This window comes from Scyliorhinus canicula, chromosome 2 (assembly GCF_902713615.1).
Source record: "Scyliorhinus canicula chromosome 2, sScyCan1.1, whole genome shotgun sequence".
NCBI classification, from domain to species: domain Eukaryota; kingdom Metazoa; phylum Chordata; class Chondrichthyes; order Carcharhiniformes; family Scyliorhinidae; genus Scyliorhinus; species Scyliorhinus canicula.
In genome coordinates this window covers 281,849,910-281,874,299 of record NC_052147.1, presented here as the reverse complement: position 1 = coordinate 281,874,299, position 24,390 = coordinate 281,849,910, and the positions used below count along the sequence as shown (strand labels likewise).

The 24,390-nt window shown below is 49.4% G+C and overlaps 1 protein-coding gene across 1 annotated transcript in view; it reads right to left on the bottom strand.

Moving 5' to 3' along the window:
• Positions 1-2,180: 2,180 nt before the first annotated feature.
• Positions 2,181-24,390, bottom strand: part of LOC119962333 (serine/threonine kinase 11 interacting protein) — a 124,386-nt gene continuing 102,176 nt past the window's right edge. The window contains exons 23-26 of the mRNA XM_038790312.1: positions 11,305-11,389; positions 9,771-9,856; positions 6,488-6,699; positions 2,181-4,880 (exon numbers count right to left, since the gene is read on the bottom strand). Coding sequence (XP_038646240.1) covers positions 4,740-4,880; positions 6,488-6,699; positions 9,771-9,856; positions 11,305-11,389 — 524 coding nt within the window. The 3' untranslated portion in view covers positions 2,181-4,739. The remainder of the gene's footprint in view (positions 4,881-6,487; positions 6,700-9,770; positions 9,857-11,304; positions 11,390-24,390) is intronic.

The window sequence follows — 24,390 nt, the reverse complement described above, 5'->3', positions numbered from 1 at the left end:
GAGAGGAACAACCTTTTTACCCAGAGGGTGGTGACGCACAGGAATGCACTGCCTGGGAGGGTGGGAGAGGCGGGTTGCCTCACATCCTTTAAAACAGGACCAAAAGTGCGCACAGTATTTCAGGTGTGGCCTCACCAAGGCCCTGTATAATTGCAGCAAGTCATTCCTGGTCCTGTACTCGAATCCTCTCGCTATGGTACTATTTTACCACCTGCTGCACCTGCATGTTTACCTTCAGTGACTGGTGTACAATCCCTTCTCTTAATTTATAGTCATTTAGATAATAATCTGCCTTCCTGTTTTTGCCACCAAACTGGATAACTTCACATTTATCCACAATTATACTGTATCTGCCATGTAATTGCCCACTCACTCAACCTGCCCAAATCACACTGCAGGATCTCAGCATCCTCCTCACAGCTCACCCTCCCACCCAACTTTGTGTCATCTGCAAATCTGGAGATATTACATTTAGCTCCCTCATCTAAATCATTAACGTATATTGTGAATAGCTGGGATTCCCAGCACCGATCCCTGCGGTACCCCACTGCTCACAGCCTGCCATTTGGAAATAGACCCATTTATTCCTATGCTGGTTCCAGTCTGCCAACCCGTTTTCTATCCATCTCGATACACTACCCCAATCCCATGCACTTTGATTTTCATTTCCTAATTTAAGCCAAATTTCATTTCTCAAACTCCATCCGGTAGGATCTTAACTCTCATTCTGCTGCATCTTATTCTTACTATTATCTCTTAATAAAGGAACATTCATTTGTTTTTTTTAATTTGTTCAGGATTGTGGGCATCGCTGGCTAGGCCAGCATTTATTGTGGCCTTGAGGTGGTGCCTCCTTGAATCGGTGGCAGTTCCCGAGGTGTAGGCACTCCCACAGTGCTGTTAGGGAGGGAGTTCCAGGATTTTGACCCAGTGGCATTGAAGGGACGGTGATAAGTCAGGATGGTGTGCGACTTGTAGGTGGCAGGGTTCCCATGTGCCTGTGGCCATTGCCCTTTTAGGTGGAAGAGGTCACTGTTTTGGGAGGTGCTGCCGTAGGAGCCTTGATGCGTTGTTGCATTGCATATGTTACATTCCGTCCAAAGCACCACGGTTGATTTTGTACCTCTTAGCCAGCTACTCCAGTGGGTGCGGATAGTACAGCCAAAATGTACTATATCCTGTGACACGGACAAAGGGCGTGACCAGCATTTAGCTCAGCTTAACAGATGCCTCCAGGGACTCAGGCACAACTTGCATTCCACAGCAACTTTAACAAAGTAAAATATCCCAAGGAGCATCGTAGGGCGGCTGCAAACAAAATCTGACATGGAGTTAAAGCATGTGACATTAGGTAAGAGGAGGTAGGTTCGAAGGAGTGTCTTAAAGGGGGGCGATGGGGAGAAGATAGGTGGAGAGCTTAAGGGATGGCTGCCAAAATTGTTTTTTAAAACTAATTTAGAGTACCCAATTCATTCTTTTTCAAATAAGGGGCAATTTAGCGTGGCCAATCCACCTACCCTGCACATCTTTGAGTTGTGGGGGGGGGGGGTGAGACCCACGCAGACACGGGGAGAATGTGCAAACTCCACACGGACAGTGACCTGGTCCGGGATTGAACCTGGGACGTCGGCGCCATGAGGCAGCAGTGCCAACTACTGTGCCACCGTAAGCAAGCCCAGCTAAAATTGTTTATTTTTTAAAAATTAGAGTACCCAATTTTTTTTCCTCCCAATCAAGGGCCAATTTAGCCTGGCCAATCCACCTACCCTGCACATCTTTGGGTTGTGAGGGTGAAAGCCATGCAGACTCGGGGAGAATGTGCAAACTCCACATGGATAGTGACCCAGGGGAGCAGAGAGATCTCAGAGGGTTGTAGGAGGATCTTATGGCGGTGAGGCCAGGGAGGGATTGGAATACGAGGGTGAGAATTTTAAAATTAGTGGAGGTGGTGGACCGGGAACCAATGCAAGCCAATGAGCAGATGGCGTGACACGGTGCTGCATTGAGAAACCTTCAAAAAGCCCAACGTCTGGGATTACACGCGAGGAATGAAGATTCTGGTGAAGGATTAGACACTCTCAGTGGAACACTGACACTCCCAGCCAAAGGGCTGGAGGACGAGGGAACTGGGGAGGGGGCTGGGCTGCAAACTGCTGGGCAGGAATGTGTGATCACAGAGCACCAGCTTCACGTTGAAATTTATTCTCAAAGTTATCAAAAATACAGAATAGACAACTCAACAATCACAGTTCATGTAGCAAATATACTTCTTAAGATAAATACATTCCTGGCATCAATCGGCATCAGTGCAAGAGTCCAGACACATCCACCCTTCGGCACAGATTCTCAGGGTGTCACCCACCCAGTACGGGTGGGTGCACTTACCTCCCCTTTGGTCGTCGCAACAAACAGCGGGTTTAAAACAAGCAAAAACAGGTCATTTAAAAATCCTTCCCATTTGGCTGAGTGGCTCAGATGGCGTGCAAGCTCATCTTTTAAGATGGATGCAATGAGTAGCATCTCGCAAACAGCTAATCTCCCATCACCAGCAGTCTGTCTCTCTCTCTTTCTCTCTCTGTAAACACCACCCGATAATCACACCAGTGACTCAAAGAAAAGCTGGAACCCCAACATGCGACTGTCGTCCAGCAACTGTGATCATCACACGTGCATTAAGTTCCCTGACTAAGTCAAGGAGTGTGCGTACATGTGCAGAGTGAGGAGAGGGGTTCTCAACCCTTCCGTCCTCTTTAGGCATCACCCTCCCACCTGTGGATAGTGGGCGAATGTCTAAATAGGAGCGAGCTGCCTTTGCGACCTCGGTGAGCAGTCAACCAGAGAGAAAGAACAAAGTGATCAAACTTTGGCATGGAAACACTGGCATTCATACCATCTGTGAATTAAACCAAGGGACGGACGGAGAAGTCAGCAATATCTTCCAAAAACAATAAAAAGGGGGAAACAGTCAATATAGGCAGCAGCAGCAGCACCGAGCGAACTACCACCAACAATCCGGCTTCAACAAACGAGTGTCGTCTTCCCAACTCCAATATACAGATCTTTGGAAGGGACACTCAGGAAGCACTCCGAATCCTTACAGGAAACAGCACACTGATTTTGGTGTTGGGGGTGGGGGTGGGGGTGTGTGCACGTACAGGGTGGTCTCTGGAGAAATAGCAGGGAGAGGAGAACAGAAAAAGAAAATGTATCACTTCACCACGGGTCCGTCGGCAGGAGAAGTGAGACAGAGGCTGATACTAGTAGATAAGTGGACCCAATTTGGCTCCTTACACCGATACTTCCCTCATCTCCCCAGGTGGAGTGCTCAGAGCGGATAGGTGGTTACGCTAAATGGGCTGAAAGGCTGACTGTGGAGGAACCTCTGTGAGTGGTGCTCGCTGTGCCAATAGTTACGTCTGAGACAAGCTGCCCGTCTTCCTCGGTAGAGGAATAGGTGTGAAGCCTCCCCATTCTCACAAAGCACAAAGCTCTTGCATTCCTATTCCCCAGCTCTGTTAGAGATGCCAGCGGGGGGGGGGGGGGGCAGCGGATACCAGCACTTGGCCGTTCGCACTGTGCAGGCGGCACAGTGTGTTTCAGCCCGGAGGGTTATTGTTACGGAATCCCGAGTGAAGCTACTTGATGCAGATATGCCCCGTGCAGAGCTGCCAATGCTGCACTGGGCACAAACAGGGTCAATGTATCTTCACTCAGGAAAGCTCCAGCTGACTCCACCGGTGGGCAAGTGTAAGTGGACACTGCATTCACCTGGGTGCAAGCTAGAACTGAAATCGAAGGGGTCCTTGCCAAAGAGCAGTAGCGGAGAGCCCAGTGTCTCACCGAGGGGAACTGAGCTCCGAGCTATTCCGGTGAGCCTTGCACTCTCTCTCTCTCTCAACGTGGCTAATGTGGGAGCAGTGCGGCAGGCAGGCGGTATTCCCATTAAACTGTCGCATGGATGGTGGGTCCCAACACTCGGAACAGACAGAGCGCCGGCTGATCCACTGAAAGAACAGACAGTATGGGTGCCGTTATAAAATGGGGAAGTGGACAAGGTGTCTCGTTCCTTCGTGTTCTCCCGATAGCGGGACCAGGTTATCACAACCTAGTGAGTGAGGTAAAGGTGCAACATGACCCAGGCACAACACCACACAGTGCTTCAATAAAATCCCCACATTCTCCAAACAGTTAACCAGTTTAAACATCGACACGAATGTTACACGCAAAGTACGAGCAGGAGGCCAAAAGCAAATCCCTTCCCTTCAGCAGCTCCCTCATGATTTCCATCGAGCGAGTGGAAGGAGCCGAAAGCATTGTCACACAGCAGACTGCCGCTGTTATCCCGAGACCAGCACCGTGCCCACTGGCACCGGCGGGGAGGTGGGGGGGGGGGGGGGGGGGGAGTTTAGTTTGGGAAGTCCCAGTGACCTATCCCTTAGCAGCAGGATCGAAAACTTACTTTAAAAACAAACCCTTTTGTATAAAGGGGCAGGAAACAGAGATGAGGCAAATATTCATTGTGTGAGTGGTCTTGACCACCTGCCTTGTGATCGTAGTCACTAATCTGCACTGATGGCAATATTCCCTCTCCACGGTTGAGATGCAAGGCCCTGCCACTGGCAGGAAGTCAATCTCGGTTCACCTGGGACTTCCCACAAGTTATCAAATTGCACCTTCCCTCTCAGCTGCTCATCATTCCGTCTCACAATCCTTTCCAAACACGTTTCCCGTTTCCCAGCCTAGTCCAGTGTTTGGTGGAGGGTGATTTTCAGTGGTATGCCGAACATGTCCTTCCATGGCTCCTGAACCCACTCCACAACAGCCTTCACCAACTCCGCGCACTCCATCTGCAGGTGCCAGGTGCTTTCAGTCCGGCTCACCTGGGGAGGAAACGAGGGGTTAGAGAAAGGTCCATTGCCTCCAATTAACGTCCCTGATCGCGGCTTCGAACGCAGAGGACCACACCTCATCCGAGGATGCAGAGCCCGAGCAAACCCACACCCAATATCCACCCTTCCCAACCGGCCCAAGCAAAGGTCTCCCTCATCCAATCCATCCACCACAATACCACACCCAACCCATTTTCCCCACCCACAGCCTCATCACACTCCCAGGACAGGTACAGCACGGGGTTAGATACAGAGTAAAGCTCCCTCTACACTGTCCCCATCAAACACTCCCAGGACAGGTACAGCACGGGGTTAGATACAGAGTAAAGCTCCCTCTACACTGTCCCCATTAAACACTCCCAGGACAGGTACTGAACGGGGTTAGATACAGAGTAAAGCTCCCTCTATACTGTCCCCATCAAACACTCCCGGGATAGGTACAGCACGGGGTTAGATACAGAGTAAAGCTCCCTCTACACTGTCCCCATCAAACACTCCCAGGACAGGTACAGCACGGGGTTAGATACAGAGTAAAGCTCCCTCTACACTGTCCCCATCAAACACTCCCAGGACAGGTACAGCACGGGGTTAGATACCGAGTAAAGCTCCCTCTACCTGTCCCCCATCAAACACTCCCAAGTCAGGTACAGCACGGGGTTAGATACAGAGTAAAGCTCCCTCTACACCAGGGGTGGGCAAACTTTTCCCAGCAAGGGCCGCATTCAGAAATTCACAATTTTATAGGGCCGCATAGTATATTAAGTAAAATAATTACTTCGCCCGGTTATGTTTCTGGGCGCCTCATATAGGACATAGAACAGTACAGCACAGAACAGGCCCTTCGGCCCTCGACGTTGTGCTGAGCAATGATCACCCTACTCAAGTCAACGTATCCACCCTATACCAGTAAGTAACCCAACAGCCCCCCCCATTAACCTTAAAAAAAATAATAAAAAATTAAAAAAAAAAAAAAAAATGACTTGGTGGGCCGCATAAAGATCTTTGGCGGGCCGCATGCGGCCCGCAGGCCGTAGTTTTCCCACCCCTGCTCTACACTGTCCCCATCAAACACTCCCAGGACAGGTACAGCACGGGGTTAGATACAGAGTAAAGCTCCCTCTACACTGTCCCCATCAAACACTCCCAGGACAGGTACAGCACGGGGATAGATACAGAGTAAAGCTCCCTCTACACTGTCCCCATCTAACATTCCCAGGACAGGTACAGCACGGGGATAGATACAGAGTAAAGCTCCCTCTACACTGTCCCCGTCAAACACTCCCAGGACAGGTACAGCACGGGGTTAGATACAGAGTAAAGCTCCCTCTACACCTTCCCCATCAAACACTCCCAGGAGAAGCACAGCACAGGGCCAGACCTAGGATAAATCCGCCCAATTCCAGTATCAGAATGGCAGACTTGTTCCCTGTGTGCGATTACTAGCAATAATTTACTGGGCAGAAAGGTCAGTTGGAATGAGACGGAGACAGTGGAAAATCTTTAGGGACAGGCCTCTTGGATCCAACAGAGAACAGAACTGCCTGGTGTAGTTAGGGGCTGAAGCCAGGACATAGGTTGGTAATTGGAGGGCAACGTACCTCATGGTAAAATCGGAGCTGGACGTCCTGTGGAGCAGAGTGATAGAGGTTAACTGAGCTGATGTTGCTGATGGCTTGTGTCTCTTTTGTTGGAATCTCACAAGGAGCAGGTTCGTCCATCTCGGTCATTACCTTCTTCCACTGGTGGTCCTCCTCCAGCAAGTGGACAGTTGATGAGGTAGCTAGCACGCTCACTGGAGAAGGAATGCCATCTGCAAACATTTTGGGAAAAGGCGGATGAGGTATCAAAACTCCACCACTGCGACCAATGTAAATTTTGAACCTGGTAGCGAAGATTGGGGCGGTGGAGGGCGGAACCGGGGCGGTGGAGGGCGGATCTGGGTCCGGTGGAGAGAGTGGGGCTGGGACGGTGGAGACGGGAATGGGGCAGCGGGAGGGCGGTGCGGCGGAGGTAGGGGTGGGTAACAGAAACAGAGGCAGCCATTCAGCCCCTTGAGGCGACATTGCCATTTCAATGTGGTCATAGATGATATTGACCTAAAACTATACACCCACCTTTACACCGCATCCCTTAATACTTGTGGCTCTAGCGGTTAGACTTTACAGCACTCCGGCCACCCCACCCCCAACAATGGAGGTCCTAAGAGACTAAAGGAGTGGGGGGTCAGGTGCTGGTACAGTGAGTAAATTTAAGGAGGAGTTAGACAGATTTTAAATTAGTAATGGGTTGAGCCCTTGATGAGATCAGCCATGACCATATTGAACGGTGGAGCAGACACAAGAGGCTAAATTGCCAACTCCTCGTTCTTATGTCCTAAGAAAGAACTATTCTGTCTAATTCCATCTTACAGCTCTTGGTCTGTAGCCCTGGAGGTAGCAGCACTTCAAACACAAATCTGGTGTTCTTGATTAATGAGGGGACCAGGGTTTATGGGGAGAAAGCAGGAAAATGGGGATGAGAAACATATCAGCCATGACTGAATGGCAGAGCAGACTCGATGGGCCAAGTGGCCTAATTCTGCTCCTATATCTTATGGTCTAATGGGTACAGGTACGCATTAAAATGCCTCGAGCGAGCACTGAAACACAATGCACATTCACGGATGCCGGACTTTCTATCTAGAGGAATAGAATACAAAAGGGGTAGAAATTCTACTTCAGCTATACAGCACCCTTGTTAGACTAAAGGCAAAGTAAAGTCGGCATCGTCCCAGATGACCATTGGCTGCTTTCCCCTTTTAAGGGGAGAGAGGTGGCTGGTGCTGATTGTACCAGAGGATCTTGTTAGACTACACCTGGAGTTACTGAGCGCAGTTTGGCGAACACCACACCTTAGAAAGGACATACTGGTTTTGGAGAGAGTGCTGTGTAGATTTACCAGAATGGTGCCTGGATTCCAAGGATAAAATTCCAAGGATAGATTGCACAAACTAGGATTCTATCCCCTTTAATTTAGAAGGTTGAGGGGTGATTTAAGATATTAATGGGAACAGAAAGGGCGGATAGAAACTTTGGCTGTTTGGAGAGCCTAGGAAGAAGGGTTAAAAATGAAAGTCAGAATTTCCACGAGGAAGTTAGATAGCAATCGCAAACACAGTTTGGTCAAAGTTAGGAACTCTTTCACAAATGGTAATTGATGCTAAATCAATTGTTAATTTGAAATGTGAGATTGATGGGGATTTTTGTCAACCAAAGCGTTTAAGGAACATGGGACAAAGACATTGGATAAGATTACGGATCAGTAACTGAAATGAATGAAATGAAAATCGCTTATTGACACAAGTAGGCTTCAAATGAAGTTACTGTGACAAGCCCCTAGTCGCCACATTCTGGCGCCTGTTCGGGGAGGCTGGTACGGGAATTGAACCCGCGCTGCTGGCCTGCTTTCAAAGCCAGCGATTTAGCCCTGTGCTAACCCAGTCCCTGGTTGGACTGAGTGGCACAGTAGGCTTGAGGGGCTAACTGACCTATTCCTGTTTGTACGTACAGCCCTAATCACAAACTCTGGCCTTTCGCCGCCCTCTCCCTCCCTTCAGAAACCTGCCGCAATCCAGGTTTTCAAAACAAGGTTTCACTCGCTGCGCCAGACCCGGCAGCATGTCCCTGTCCCTCTGGCAATGAAGAGTGGATTTTGCCAAGAGCGGGCCCCAGCATTAGAGAAGGTATAATGCTTGTACAGTGGGTAAAGCCAAAGAACCATTCCTGCTCTGTATAGGCCAATGGATGATTTCCAGATATTCTTTTTAAAAAATAAATTTAGAGTACCCACTTATTTATTTGTTCCAATTAAGGGGCAATTTAGCGTGGCCAATCCATCTACCCTGCACATCTTTGGGTTGCGGGGGTGAAACCCACGCAGACACGGGGAGAATGTGGAAAATCAACACGAACAGTGACCCGGAGCCGGGATTCGAACCCGGGTCCTCTGCGCCGCAGTCCCAGTGCTATCCACTGCGCCACATGCCGCCCGATTTCCACACGCCAGGAAATGCAGGTGAAGAGGGCTGGAGATGCAAATAAACTCCTTTGCGTTGTTTGCCGCCAAATGCGATAAGGAGAAGAATGAATGGAAGTGAAGTCCGCGTGTAGACAAGTGTTACCCTTTCAATCCAGTGTTTGAGTATTGTACAGAATCTGACTCAGCAACTTTAAAGAGGTCGAACCACATTAATCCTAAACCTCTCCAGGGTCCCAGCTGCAGTTCGAGGTGTGGGCGGCATGGTGGGCAGGACAGCGGCACAGAGGTCAGCACTGCTGCCTCACAGCGCCAGGGTCCCAGGTTCAATTCCAGCCTCGGGTGACTGTGTAGAGTCTGCACGTTCCCCCCGTGTCTGCGCGAGTTTCCTCCGGGTGCTCCGGTTTCCTCCCACAGTCCATAGATGTGCGGGTTAGGTGGACTGGCCATGCTAAATTGCCCCTTCGTGTCCAAAAGGTTACGTGGGAATACAGGGGCAGGGTATGAGTGTGTGCCTAGGTAGGGTGCTCTTTCAGAGAGTTGGTGCAGACTCGATGGGCCAAATGGCCTCCTTCTGCACTGTAGGGATTCTATGTGTGGGAATGGATCACACAATTGTAGTGAAAATTGCACATTATAATGAAGAATGCTCTTATAAGCTTGGCTCACACCCATTGCATCTGGAAGTCCTGAAGTCCAGATAAACCTGATAGAGGTCTACAAAATTATGAGGGGGCTTAGAACTTGCTGCCTGAAAGGGTGGTCGAGGAACTGCGACCAATGTTAATAAATGCTTATTAGTAACACACACACCAGCACCACAGACCCCCCCCCCCCCCCCCCCCCCCTCCAACTACCGCAATTTACCTTGAAGCAGGAATGCCAGCACATACAGGTAAGTGGGACGCAGGTCCTCAGGTGAGTCGGCAGACGGATGCTCGCAGATGAGGGGCCTGGAAAACGGAAAGGTGCCAGTTAACAGCCAGGTTAGAGTACAAGGACCACGGCGGAACAACAACTTGCATTTACACAAACCTGGCTCAGCTTTTTTGTTTTATTATTTGTCTTGTGGAGGAGGGTGTGAACCATGGGGCCAGGTGTTCAGGGCTACATCTTGGTACCCGGTTATCCTGAGATCCCCTGCCCTCGGTAGTATCTTTGTACCTGGTCATTGTCGGTACGAGGGATATGCCAATTGCAGCGATTTCGACCTGAAACAACTGTATGAATATTTACCGGTCTTCTCTGTGTGGAATGATGATCGCTCTATATTGTGCTTATTTTTAACGTTTGGTTGCGTTAGATGTAAAGTATCTTCTTAGAACTAAAGTGGTTGCAAATTTTCTCTATTTCTTTCTATTATTTTGGGGTTGAAGAATCGTTGACCGGCTCCTGTAAAGGTACAGGCAGACCTTTATCCGAGAAAAAGATGTCTTTCCTTTTTTTTTTTAAATTTAAGAGTGCCCAATTCTATTTTCTGTCCAAGTAAGGGGCAATTAAGCGTGGCCCAATCCACCTAACCGGCACATCTTTGGCTTGTGGGGATGAGGCCCACGCAGACACGGGGAGAATGTGCAAACCCCACACGGACAGTGACCCAGGGCCAGGACTGAACCTGGGCTCTCAGCGCTGTGAGGCAGCAGTGCTAACCATTATGCCACCGGACCGCCCCAAAAGATGCTTTTTTCCCCCCAATATGAATTTAGAGTACCCAATTATTTTTTTCTCCAATTAAGGGGCTATTTAGTGTGGCCAATCCACCTACCCTGCACAGCTTTGGGTTGTTTGGATGCGATACTCATGGGGAGAATGCACCATCTCCACTTGGGCAGGGGCCGGGATCGAACCCGGGTCCTCGGCGCCGTGAGGCAGCAGTGCTAACCACTGTCCCACCTTGCCGCCCATGGTTATTCAATGATAAATTTCAAAAGGGAATACTCAAAGGGGGAACCAAGTGCAGGGCTCTGGGGGGGAATAAGGGCGAGGGAGTGAGACTAACTGGGTAGCTCTTTCAAAGGGTCAGGACAGACATGATGGGTGGATTGGCCTCCTTTTGTGGTGTAAGATTCGGAGCTTGTTCGAACTCTTCAACAAGACTCCCAGCTCTCCTTGTAAACAAGAATGTTTAACATGTACCAGCCAGGTCTCCGCACATGCGCAGTCCTTTAAAAGGCAGCAGCCCTTTAAAAGGCAGCAGCGCAGCAGCCCTTTAAAAGGCAGCAGCGCAGCAGCCCTTTAAAAGGCAGCAGCGCAGCAGCCCTTTAAAAGGCAGCAGCGCAGCAGCCCTTTAAAAGGCAGCAGCCCTTTAAAAGGCAGCAGCCCTTTAAAAGGCAGCAGCCCTTCAAAAGGCAGCAGCGCAGGAGAAGATAGACTAAAATTTCAGAAACTCTTCGGCCTTTACCAGAGCTTGTGGTGTGGGTCCATGCGGGTGAAGCAGATGGATTCTAGTTTACTGATTGATCTCGGAGTCAGCTCCCGCACCATGTCTGAAAGAAACCAGGATTTGGAATGAAAAGGTGAGTCACTAGGTCATAATCAGGAGCAAGAATCCCTGCTTATTCGGTCCACTCATTAGTGTGAGTGCCAAATTCTAACAATCCTTCTCCCCCAGGAGTAAATCCGCTCACAGCACTGACTGGGGATTAAACCCCATGGTGCTGCCAATCTCAGGGTGTGCTACATTTCCTTTGCCCCTCAATTAAACTGGTATCTGGCCTTCCCTGATAACAAGAATTACACACAAACACACCTCTAGAAATATGACCGTGAGAGAGTCAAATGTGGATGCAGCTGTGGCTCAGTGAGGAGTTTGCTTACCTCTCGAGTCAGAAGGGTGCAAGTCCCACTCCAGAGACTTGATCACAAAATCCAGCCTGACACCAGTGTAATACTGAAATACTGAGGCAGCACATCGGAGGGCCATTGCAGAGGGAGCACAACAGCCTTGTGACAAAAGTCATAGCTCATGGAATAAAAGGGACAGTAGCAACATAGATATAAAATTGACTGAATGAGAGAGCGATGGTCAATGGATATTTTCGGGTTGTGGGAAGGTTTGTAGTGGTATCCGCCAGGGGTCGGGATATTGGGACTGTTGATTTTCCTGATATATATTAATGATCTAGATCCCGGTTTGAAGGGGCAGTCTTAAAATTTTTGTATGATACATTGGTATTGTAAACTGTGAAGACGACTGCGGAGAACTTCAAAAGCACATAGACAAATTGGTGGATTGGGCAGACAGGTGGCAGATGAAGTTTGATGCAGAAAAGTGTGAGGTGATGTATTTTGGTTGGAAGAACATGGAAACACAATATAAAATAAGGGTGAAATTCTAAAAAAGAAGTTCAGGAGCAGAGGGACCTGGGTGTGAATGTGCACAGATCATTAAAGGTGGCAGACAGATGGGGAGGGCAGTTAATTAAGCAGGGAGTATCCTGGGCTTTATAGGGCGGCACGGTGGCGCAGTGGTTAGCACTGCTGCCTCACGGCACCAAGGCCCCAGGTTCGATCCCGGCCCCGGGTCACTGTCCATGTGGAGTTTGCACATTCTCCCAGTGTTTTTTTTTCTTTTTTTTTTTAAATTTAGATTACCCAATTATTTTTTCCAATTAAGGGGGCAATTTAGCGTGACCAATCCACCTACTCTGCACATTTTTGGGTTGTGGGGGTGAAGCCCACGCAGACACGGGGAGAATGTGCAAACTCCACACGGACAGTGAACCAGAGCCGGGATCGAACCTGGGATCTCAGCACCGTGAGGCAGCTGTGCTAACCACTAGGCCACCGTGCTGCCCTTATTCTCCCCATGTTTGTGTGGGTCTCATCCCCACAACCCAAAAAAGGTGTTGGTGAATTGACCAAGATAAATTGGCCCGTAATTGGAAAAAAAAAAGAATTGGACACTCTATTCCGGGCTTTATTAATAGGGGTTTAGAGTATAAGAGCTGAACTTACACAAAACCTCAGCTGACTTATTGTGTCTGGATAGGAAGAAGGTGAACACATTGGAGAGAGTGCGGAAGAGGTTTACAAGGATGGTTCCAGGGATGAGAAACTCCAGTTATGTGTTGCGCTGGAGAGGTTGGGACTGTTCTCCTGGGAGAGAAGGCGGCTAAGAAGAGATTTGATAAAGGTGTCCAAAATCACGAGGGGCTGGACAGAGTAGACGGGGAGAAACTGTTCCTGCTCGGAAAAGGATCAAGAACGAGAGGGCAACAGATTGTAAGTGATTTGCAAAAGAAGCAAATGTGATGCGAGAAAAAAACCTTTTCACACAGCGAGCGGTTTGGGTCTGGAATGCGCGGCCTGGAGTCGTGCTGGAGGCAGCTTCAATCGAGGTGTTCGGGGGAGGGGGTTAGATGATTATTTGAGTAGAAACAATGTGCAGGTGAATGGCCCTGAGCCATTGTGCTGGTTTGGAGAGGAAGTGTAGACACGATGGGCCTCTTTCTGCACCGTAACCATTCTGTGATTTATCCCTCAACTAACCACAGAAACTGATCACCTCCGGTCAATACCATATTTCTGGGATATTTCTATGTCAAATTGGCTGCTGTAGTTCTATATTAAAATAATCAACACATTTGTTTTGAAAAACATTTTATTGAAGGCATTTTCAATATACACAGCCAAAAGATACACAAACTGACTACGGCAACAGGAACTAAACCCCTCCCTCCGTACACCCCTCCAACAAACACCTCCCCACTCACCCCGCTGTCATCCCAGCATAAGCCCCCCCCCGACAGTTCAATACTCCTTAAAGAAGTCAATGAACAGCTTCCACCTCGAGGTGTACCCTCCTCCGCACCCTGAACGGTGAACTTGATCTTTTCCAAATGCAGGAACTCTGCCAAATCGCCCACCCACACCCCTGCCATCAGCGGCTCAGAGTCCCACCAGCCCAACAAAATCCATCTCCGGGCGATCAGAGGGGCAAAGACCAACACGTCGGCCTCTCTCCCCACCTGGATTCCCGGATCCTTTGACACTCCAAATATCACCACCTCCCAACTCGGGGAACCGTCTACCCCAAAATCTCTGAAATTATGTCTGGAAATCCCTCCCGAAACCCCTCAACCTTGGACACTCCCAAAATATGGGGACATGATTAGACGGCCCTCCCGCACATCACCCAGACCTATCCTCCACCCTTGGAATGAACCGACTCATCCTGGATACCTTCATGTGGGCCCCGTGCACCACTTTAAATTGGACAAGGCCTAGTCTTGCACACGACGAGGACACATTCACCCCCCCCGAAGAGCTTCACTCCGTACTCTGGCCCCCAACACCCCACCCAACTCCTCCCACTTACGCCTAACCTCCACAGGAGCACACTCCCTCTTCATCAACTCCCCATGCATGTCCGCAGCCCTGCCCTCCCCCATTTCCCCCTCAGACAGAAGCTAATCCTGCAGCACTGGGGGCGACAGCATCGGAAACAACGGCAGCTCCTTTCTTATGACCTGCATTAACCTGAACCCTTTCCCCTTCGGGAACTGATAGCCCCTTTACAGCTCCTCTAGGCCTACTAACCTCCCTCCAACAAACAAATCCCTAAAATATTCTATCCCCACCTGCCGCCACTCCGGAACTTCGTATCCAACCCTCCGGAGCAAACCTATAATTATCGCAAATCGCCGCCCACACAGACAAGCCTTCCAATCCAAAATGCTGCCAACGCTGGTTCCAAACCCTCAGTGCCAATACCACCACCGGACACATGGAGTGCCTGACAGGCGGAGAACGGAAGGGGTGCCAACAACAGTGCCCTCAGGCTGGTCCCCTTACACGAGGCAGTCTCCATCCGTTCCCAAATCGGCTGCTCCTCCACTGCCCATCACCATCATCTTTACCGTCTGGACCCAACCCACCAACAACAATGGCAGCACATCCTACCTGTTAAAGTCCGCCCTCATTCCCTCCACCAACCGCACCAAGTTCAACTTGTGCAGCTGGGCCCAATTCCATACCGCCTGTATCCCAAGGCAGCAAAAACTTGCCGCCACGAACCGAAGCTCCTCTCCTGTCCCCGTGCATTTATTGGGAATACCTCGCTTTTCCCCATATTAAGTTTGTACCACGAAAACCGGCCAAACATCCCCAAAATCTCCATGACCCTGTCAAAGCTCTCGACTGCATCCGAAATACACAGCAGGAGATTATCATCCGTGTACAAAGAAACTCGGCGCTTGACCCTCCCCCACGCTCAATATCCCTTCACTCTCTCAAACCCCTAAGCGTCATTGCCAGCGGCTCAGTTGCCAGGCAAAGAACATCGGGGAGAGCGGACACCCCTGCCCCACCCCCGGCGTGACCCAAAATAATCCAGACTGACCTTGTTCGCCCGAACACTTGTCCTAGGCCCCTGATTAAGCAGACAAACCCAATCCATAAACCCCTGACCGAACCCCCCCAAAACCTCAAACAACTACACCCATTCAATCCGATCGAATGCCTCCTCCGTGTCCATTGCTACAACCGAGAGCATAATTGTAACATTAAGCAAACTCCACACATTCGCCAACAACTGCCGCCCCCTTCACGAACCCAGTCTGGTCCTCACATTTCACCCCCGGCACATAATCCACTATCCATGTCACCGGCACCTTCGCCAACAACAGTGCGATCCACGCTGTTCCGGGTCCTTGACCTTCTTTAGAATGAGCGATATCAAAGCCTGAGACAGCATGGGAGTGGGGAGGGGGGTGAACACCCACCTGGACCCAGGGCCTTCCCCGACTGCATCGACTCCCCACAGTCCATCACCCCCCTCAGCCCAATCAGGGCCCCAGTCCTTGCAACTTCCCCTCCACAACCCATGGGAACTCCAATCCATCCAAAAACCGCCTCCTGCCTTCATCGCCCACTGCACGCTCCGAATTACAGAATCTCCAGTAAAAAGCCTCGTTCATCCCCTCCGGCGCAGATACCAGCGAGCCCCCAGCGCCCGTCACCCGCCCAATTTCCGTCTCCCGCCCAATTTCCGTCTCCACCTCCTGTTTCCTCAACTGGCGCGCAAGCATCCTGCTGGCTTTCTCTCCATACCCGTATACCACCCCCCTCTGGCTCTACGCAATTGCCCCAATCGCCTTTTCCCGTGGACACCAACCCAAACTCCATCTGGAGCCTCTGCCCCTCATTCAGCAGCACCTCCTCGGGCACCACCAAATATCTCGGATCCGCCCTCCGAATATCCTCCACCAACATTAACCTCTCATCCCACTCCACCCTCTATGTTCCCAAATCAATATATATTCCCCCCCAGCGTGGAAGCGGAAACCTCTCCGTCTTATTCAGCTCCACATAACATACCGATGGGCCACCCTCACCCTTTCGCAAATCCCCTTATCCACCAACAAACCCACATCCAACCTCTACTGTGGCCGCTGAGCCTCCCCCTGCACCCCCCGCAGGTCCAACCAATGCGGCACGTGGTCAGGGATCACCTTTGCCATAGACTCTAATCCAATCACTCCCACCAACAGCACCTTATCCCAGACAAAAATCAATCCGGGAGTTCTCCCAGTGCACGTGCGATAAATACAAAAACCCCTTCGCTTTCGGCCTCTCAAACTGCCATGGGTCGAACCTGCCCCATACATTCCACAAACTCAAGCAGCTCCTTTGCCATGGCCAAAACCTTTGGCGACCTAGAGCACCACATTAAAATAATAATGATAATCTTTATCGTCACAAGTAGGCTTACATTAACACTGCAATGAAGTTACTGTGAAAATCCCCTAGTGACCTCCACCATCCCTTGCAAAAGCCGTTGCTTGCTAGGCGATATGTAGATGGATATCCAGTGAGGACAGAAACAGTGTCTCTGTGGTAGAACAGCACTTGCCATGAAGGTCCTCAAACCAAGAACGGGGATTTGAAACAGATGGCACCCAACAATGAAAAAATGAAATGAAACACCGAGCACACCAAGCCGGCTCTCCACACCAACCAGCAGTGACGTGACCAGGCCCGTCCAGACTAAATCCAGTGACAGAGCACCCGTGAAGCCAATGTCAACTTTCTGACTTTGAAGGGCAGCACGGAGGCGCAGTGGTTAGCACTGCTGCCTCACGGCGCTGAGGACCCGGGTTCGCTCCCAGCCCCGGGTCACTGTCCTTGTGAAATTTGCACATTCTCCCCGTGTCTGCGTGGGTCTCACCCCCAGAGATGTGCAGGTAGGTGGAATTGGTGATGCTAAATTGCCCCTTAATTGAATTATAGAACAGTACAGCACAGAACAGGCCCTTCGGCCCTCGATGTTGTGCCGAGCAATGATCAATTGGTGGGGAAAAAAAGTGATTTGGGCACTTCAAATTTATTTTTAAAAATTCTGACTGGCCTGCTCAAGTTTCATGGACTCTTTACACGTAGAGCATTTCTGCTTCATTGGCAGATTAATCCTCAAACAGCACACTATCAGTAACAGGGACGGGAAGAAACTGCTGATCAAAGGGAACAAGGTGCTGAATGCCCCAGGTAGAGAGCCTGAGTGGTTTCGGAATGAAATTTCAGAATCCAGAGCTAAGGGTCAATGATGGAGCGATTAAATCTGGCAATCTAGCACAGTGGGCTAAGTAGCTGTGTTGCAATGCAGAACAAGACCAGCAGCGCGGGTTCAATTCCCGTACCGGCCTCCCCGAACAGGCGCCGGAATGTGGCGACTCGGGGCTTTTCACAGTAATTTCATTGAAGCCTACTCGTGACAATAAGTGATTATTATGTCACTGAAAGGGGCAACACAGGTGGAGAAGGTCGTCAAGGCGGCATACGGCATGCTTGCCTTCATTGGCCGGGGCATTGAGTATAAGAATTGGCAAGTCATGTTGCAGCTGTTTAGAACCTTAGTTAGGCCACACTTGGAGTATAGTGTTCAATTCTGGTCGCCACACTACCAGAAGGATGTGGAGGCTTTAGAGAGGGTGCAGAAGAGATTTACCAGGATGTTGCCTGGTATGGAGGGCATTAGCTATGAGGAGAGGTTGGATAAACTCGGTTTGTTCTCACTGGAACGACAGAGATTGAGGGGCGACCTGATAAGAGGTCTACAAAATTATGAGGGGCAGAGACAGAGTGGATAGTCAGAGGCTTTTCCCCAGGGTAGAGGGGTCAATTACTAGGGGGCATAGGTTTAAGGTGCAAGGGGCAAGATTTAGAGACGATGTACGAGGCAAGTTTTTTTTACACAGAGGGTAGTGGGTGCCTGGAACTCGCTGCCGGAGGAGGTGGTGGAAGCAGGGACAATAGTGACATTTAAGGGGTATTTTGACAAATACATGAATAGGATGGGAATAGAGCGATAGGGACCCAGGAAGTGTGAGAAGATTTTAGTTTAGACGGGCAGCATGGTCGGCGCGGGCTTGGAGGGCCGAAGGGCCTGTTCCTGTACTGTACGTTTCTTTGTTCTTTGTTTAAAATTGAACAGGTGCATGGGGCCAGAATTGGAGGTGCGTAGATACCTGGGAGGGTTATTGAGCCAGAGGAGGTTAACAGAGATAGGAAGGGGCGAGGCCATGGGAAGACTCAAAATCAGTGGTGAGAATTTTTTATTAATTACCCAATTAATTTTTTCCAATTAAGGGGCAATTTAGCGTGGCCAATCCACCTACCCTGCACATCTTTGGATTGTGGGGGCGACACCCACGCAAACACAGGAGAATGTGCAAACTCCCCACGGACAGTGACCCAGAACATAGAACATACAGTGCAGAAGGAGGCCAATCGGCCCATTGAGTCTGAACCGACCCACATAAGCCCTCACTTCCACCCTATCCCCGTAACCCAATAACCCCTCCTAACCTTTTTTTTGGGTCACTAAGGGCAATTTATCATGGCCAATCCACCTAACCTGCACGACTTTGGACTGTGGGAGGAAACCGGAGCACCCGGAGGAAACCCACGCAGACACAGGGAGAACGTGCAGACTCCGCACAGACAGTGACCCAAGCCGGGAATCGAACCTGGGACGCTGAAGCTGTGAGGCAGCAATGCTAACCACTGTGCTGCCCCTTTTAAAATGTATAATTGAGGCCGTTTCTGGACTGGGACTTCAGCACAGAGCCAATACTGCCAGGAGAAGAGGGCATCGGAGAAGAAAACGAGAGGTTTCATTGTTTAAAAATGTTCCCCGATCAGAGTTGCAGCAGTCTATAGCTGTGAGGCTGGAAGCTACAGCACTGTTGACTGTGGGCACACAAACATGTATTAACATTGCAAACATGTTCCCTGCCCTTGGGCAGAAGTGATAAAGTGAGACGTTAATTCCTTGCCTTCTTCTGACACTGAACACAGATACTCCACCCATATAATGACACTTATCTACATTTAATTAGCATGGTTAATGCAGAATAACATCCTAAGGTGTTTCACTGCGATTTGATTAATAATGAAGGAAGTTGATCCTTCACCACCTGGCCTTTCCTGGGGTGTTAATTCTCCTTGGGAGCCACATTCCCCAATGCTCCAGTACCCCAGTCGTGAGTGCGTGAACCTCATCGCCGTGCCAGCGAGCTTTCAGACTGCGAGATCCCTGTCTGATCCAAGAGATGTTGGGGCCTGTTGGCGTGGGCTTGGTTAGAGATCAGCTAATTCCAGAGATTTTTTAAAAAAGAGAGAACCCATGCCAACTGGCCCCAGCCTGATCGCGAGAATGATTGGATAAGAAAGTGATTCTCAGTTCTGTTGAAATTTGGGAGGGGGGGGGGGAGAGAGAGAGAGAGAGAGAGAGAGGATGCAATAGGCTGCACGGTAGCACAGTGGGTAGCACGGTTGCTTCACAGTTCCAGGGTCCCAGGTTCGATTCCCGGCTTGGGTCACTGTCTGTGCGGAGTCTGCACATCCTCCCCGTGTGTGCGTGGGTTTCCCCCGGGTGCTCCGGTTTCCTCCCACAGTCCAAAGATGTACAGGTTAGGTGGATTGGCCATGATAAATTGCCCTCAGTGTCCAAAAAAGGTTAGGAGGGGTTACAGGGATAGGGTGGAGCTATGGGTGCTCTTTCCAAGAGCCGGTGCAGACTCGATGGGCCGAATAGCCTCCTTCTGCACTGCAAATTCTATGATTCTTGACTGAGTGACCTACTCCTGTGCCGCAATGATTCGAAAGTGGTGGGGATTGGTGCAAAGAATAATTTAAATAAGTGCCGCTCAGTGATCCCCCCCCCCACCACCACCACCACCCCCCCAAGTGGAGGAGGAGGAGAAAATGGATGAGACGTTTCCACAGCACCTTCAAGATTCAAGATGGCCTAAAGTGCTTTACATCCAGTGGTGTACTGGAATCAGCACTGTTGTGATGAAGGAAAATGGCAGCAAATTGTTGATAATCTGTATTGTCACAAGTAGGCTTACATTAACACTGCAATGAAGTTACTGTGAAAAGCCCCTCGTCGCCACATTCCGGCGCCTGTTCGGGTACACAGAGGGAGAATACAGAACGTCCAATTCACCTAACAGCACGCCTTTTGGGACTTGTGGGAGGAAACCGGAGCGCCCGGAGGAAACCCACGCAGACACGGGGAGAACGTGCAGATTCCGCACAGACAGTGACCCAAGCCGGGAATCGAACCTGGGTCTCTGGCACTTTGAAGCAACAGTGTTAACTACCCTGCTGATGAGTAAATTCCCACAAAGCAGCAATGGAGGAAATAAAAACAGAAAATGCAGATCATTTGAAAAATGGCACCCCGGGCAGAGCAGCACTCCACACGATTGGCACCAGGAATGCCACCCTGGATCGTGGCTTCAAACCCACGACAGATAAACCAGCCAAGCCAATTCTGAAGAGCTCTTGCAGATTGGGGCTGCGAAGGTTTACAGCTGTTGATTATCACCTTGAGCTGTCACCCGTCTCAGAGCCCAGCCTCTGCCTGCAGGCATGTTTGTGCCAGAGTGAACCCTCCGGGACTGTTTTGAGAACATACTGGTGAACGTAGGAACAACTCTGGCTGTGGGCCTGACAGTCGGAATAGTGAATGAGCTGCTTTCAGGCCACATCTACCCAAACACAAGATAATCTTCTGCTGCTGCCGCAACAGGTTTTATCTTGTGTCCTTGGCCAGCTTGCAGTTATCGGCAACTGAGCCCAGCCTCTTGCTGTTCAGACATGTCTGCACTGAGTTCACAACAGGCTGAGTCACTAATCAAAGGCCTGAGTCACTGATCAAAGGGCAAATACACCGGGGATCAGGCTCCCTCGCACACTCAGATCAGCAGGACCCATTCTGTATTCTCCACCGTTCCCCAAAGCCTGTCCACCATCTACAAGACACAAGTCAGGAGTGTAATGGAATACCCTCCAATAGCATGGATGAGTGCAGTTCCAACAACACTCTAGAAGCTCAACACCATGCAGGACAAAGCAGCCCCGCTTGATTGGCAGCCCTTCCACCGCCTGCAAGGTGTCATCCAAGCCACACACTATTCTGACTTGGAAATTTCAGTCAAAATCCTGGAACTCCCTTCACAACAGCAATTCATGCCACACTGATTGCAGCGGTTCAAGTTCCCAGCTCATTACCACATCTCGAGGACGATTAAACGCGGACAATAAATGGTGGCCTGTCAAGATTGACGAAATGGCTGTGCGTTTGACGGTGAGATAGGCAGACCAGAGGTTTCCTGGCTTTTATCACAAGCCCCATGCTGGAGCAGCAGTGAGGTTGGTGCGCTGGCTTCAGTATGTCCGGAATGAGCTGAAGATGGTGTTTGATTTGGGGTGGGGACAGGTTGGACGTTCCCATGTGCCTGCTGCCGTTGTCCTTTGAGATGGTAAAGGTTGTAGGTTTGGAAGGTGCTAAGGAGACTTGGCAAGTTGCTGCAGTGAATCTTGTAGATGGCGTACACTGCTGCCACTGCACGCGAGTGGTCAATGGGAGTGATTGTTTAAGTTGGCAGAAGGTCAGGTGGATTGGCCATGCTAAATTGCCCGTAGTGTAAGGTTAATGGGGGGATTGTTGGGTTAGGGGTATACGGGTTACGTGGGTTTAAGTAGGGTGATCATTGCTCGGCACAACATCGAGGGCCGAAGGGCCTGTTCTGTGCTGTACTGTTCTATGTTCTAAGGGGTGCCAATCAAGTGGGCTGCTTTGCCCGGGATTGTGTTGACCTGCACCTCTCCAGGCTAATGATCAACATTAATATGATCCGCACTTGAACAAAAAGTGCCACAGGAACAGATCGATAGTCACTTTGTTTAGTATGTTACAAACTATTCGCTTCTACTACATCAGGAGTTTATAAACTATAAAACACAGAGAAAACACGCTATCTGTTCACTTACACCTCAATAATTCCTTCCTCCTCTTCCCTCCTTGAGGGGAAAACAAGCCTCGTCTATATAAACTGGCCTCCTAAAGTAACCATTTCAAAATGGTTTGGGCAGAAGAGAGAGCAAGGACAGGCTTGCGTGGGCTCAGTAGCAAACTTCCACGGTTGAGGTGCTGCACTTTACTTTAATTAAATTAAACATGTAGCATTAACACTGCGCCATTTTTTGTAGAGATACTGCCAGGCCAGTTCAGCAGATACCACTGAAGCAGCATTTAATAATGATAATAATCTTTATTATTGTCACAAGTAGGCTTACATTAACACTGCAATGAAGTTACTGTGAAAAGCCCCTAGTCGCCACATTCCGGCACCTGTTCGGGTACACAGAGGGAGAATTCAGAATGTCCAATTCACCTAACAGCACGTCTTTCGGGACTTGTGGGAGGAAACCGGAGCACTCAGAGGAAACCCACGCAGACAGGGGGAGAACGTGCAGACTCCACAAAGACAGCGACCCAAGCCGGGAATCGAACCTGGGACTCTGGCACTGAGAAGCAATAGTGCTAACCTCGGTGCTACCGTGTACCGCCCGTGTTGCTGTGTACTGTCTTCTGCGTGCGACACATTTTGTACAGGCGTAGATATGGTCAGGATAACTGCGCAGACTCAGCTGTGTGGATACTGACTGCTATTACCTGAATGCTCGTAGTATTCGGAATAAAGTAAATGAGTTGATGGCACAAATCATCGTGAATGACTATGATTTAGTGGCCATTACTGAAACATAGTTAAAGGATGGTCACGACTGGGAGTTAAATATCCGAGGGTATCAAACTATTCGGAAAGACAGAGTGGATGGTAAGGGAGGTGGTGTAGCTCTGTTATTTAAGGATGACATCCGGGCAATAGTAAGGGATGATATCGGTGCTATGGAGGATAAGGTTGAATCCATTTGGGTGGAAATTAGGAATAGTAAGGCGAAAAAGTCACTGATAGGAGTAGTCTATAGGCCACCAAATAGTAACATTATGCTGGGGTAGGCAATAAACAAAGAAATAACTGATGCATGTAGAAATGGTACAGCAGTTATCATGGGGGATTTTAATCTACATGTCGATTGGTTTAACCAGGTCGGTCAAGGCAGCCTTGAGGAGGAGTTTATAGAATGTATCCGCGATAGTTTCCTAGAACAGTATGTAATGGAACCTACGAGGGAACAAGCGGCCCTAGATCTTGTCCTGTGTCATGAGACAGGATTGATTCATGATCTCATAGTTAGGGATCCTCTCGGAAGGAACGATCACAATATGGTGGAATTTAAAATACAGATGGAGGGTGAGAAGGTTAAATCAAATACTAGTGTTTTGTGCTTAAACAAAGGAGATTAAAATGGGATGAGAGAAGAACTAGCCAAGGTAGACTGGGAGCAAAGACTTTATGGTGGAACAGTTGAGGAACAGTGGAGAACCTTCCAAGCGATTTTTCACAGTGCTCAGCAAAGGTTTATACCAACAAAAAAGAAGGATGGTAGAAAGAGGGAAAATCGACCGTGGATATCTAAGGAAACAAGGGAGAGTATCAAATTGAAGAATAAAGCATACAAAGTGGCAAAGATTGGTGGGAGACTAGAGGACTGGGAAATCTTTAAGGGGCAACAAAAAGCTACTAAAAAAAGCTATAAAGAAGAGTAAGATAGCTTCTGAGAGTAAACTTGCTCAGAATATAAAAACAGATAGTAAAAGTTTCTACAAATATATAAAATGAAAAAGTGGCTAAGGTAAATATTGGTCCTTTAGAGGATGAGAAGGGAGTTTTAATAATGGGAGATGAGGAAATGGCTGAGGAACTGAACAGGTTTTTTGGGTCGGTCTTCACAGTGGAAGACACAAATAACATGCCAGTGACTGATAGAAATGAGGCTATGACAGGTGAGGACCGTGAGAGGATTATTATCACTAAGGAAGTAGTGATGGGCAAGCTAATGGGGCTAAAGGTAGACAAGTCTCCTGGCCCTGATGGAATGCACCCCAGGGTGCTAAAAGAGATGGCTAGGAAAATTGCAAATGCACTAGTGATAATTTATCAAAATTCACTAGAGTCTGGGGTGGTCCCGGTGGATTGGAAATTAGCAAACGTGACACTATTGTTTAAAAAAAAGAGGTAGGCAGAAAGCGGACAATTATAGGCCAGCGAGCTTAACTTCAGTAGTAGGG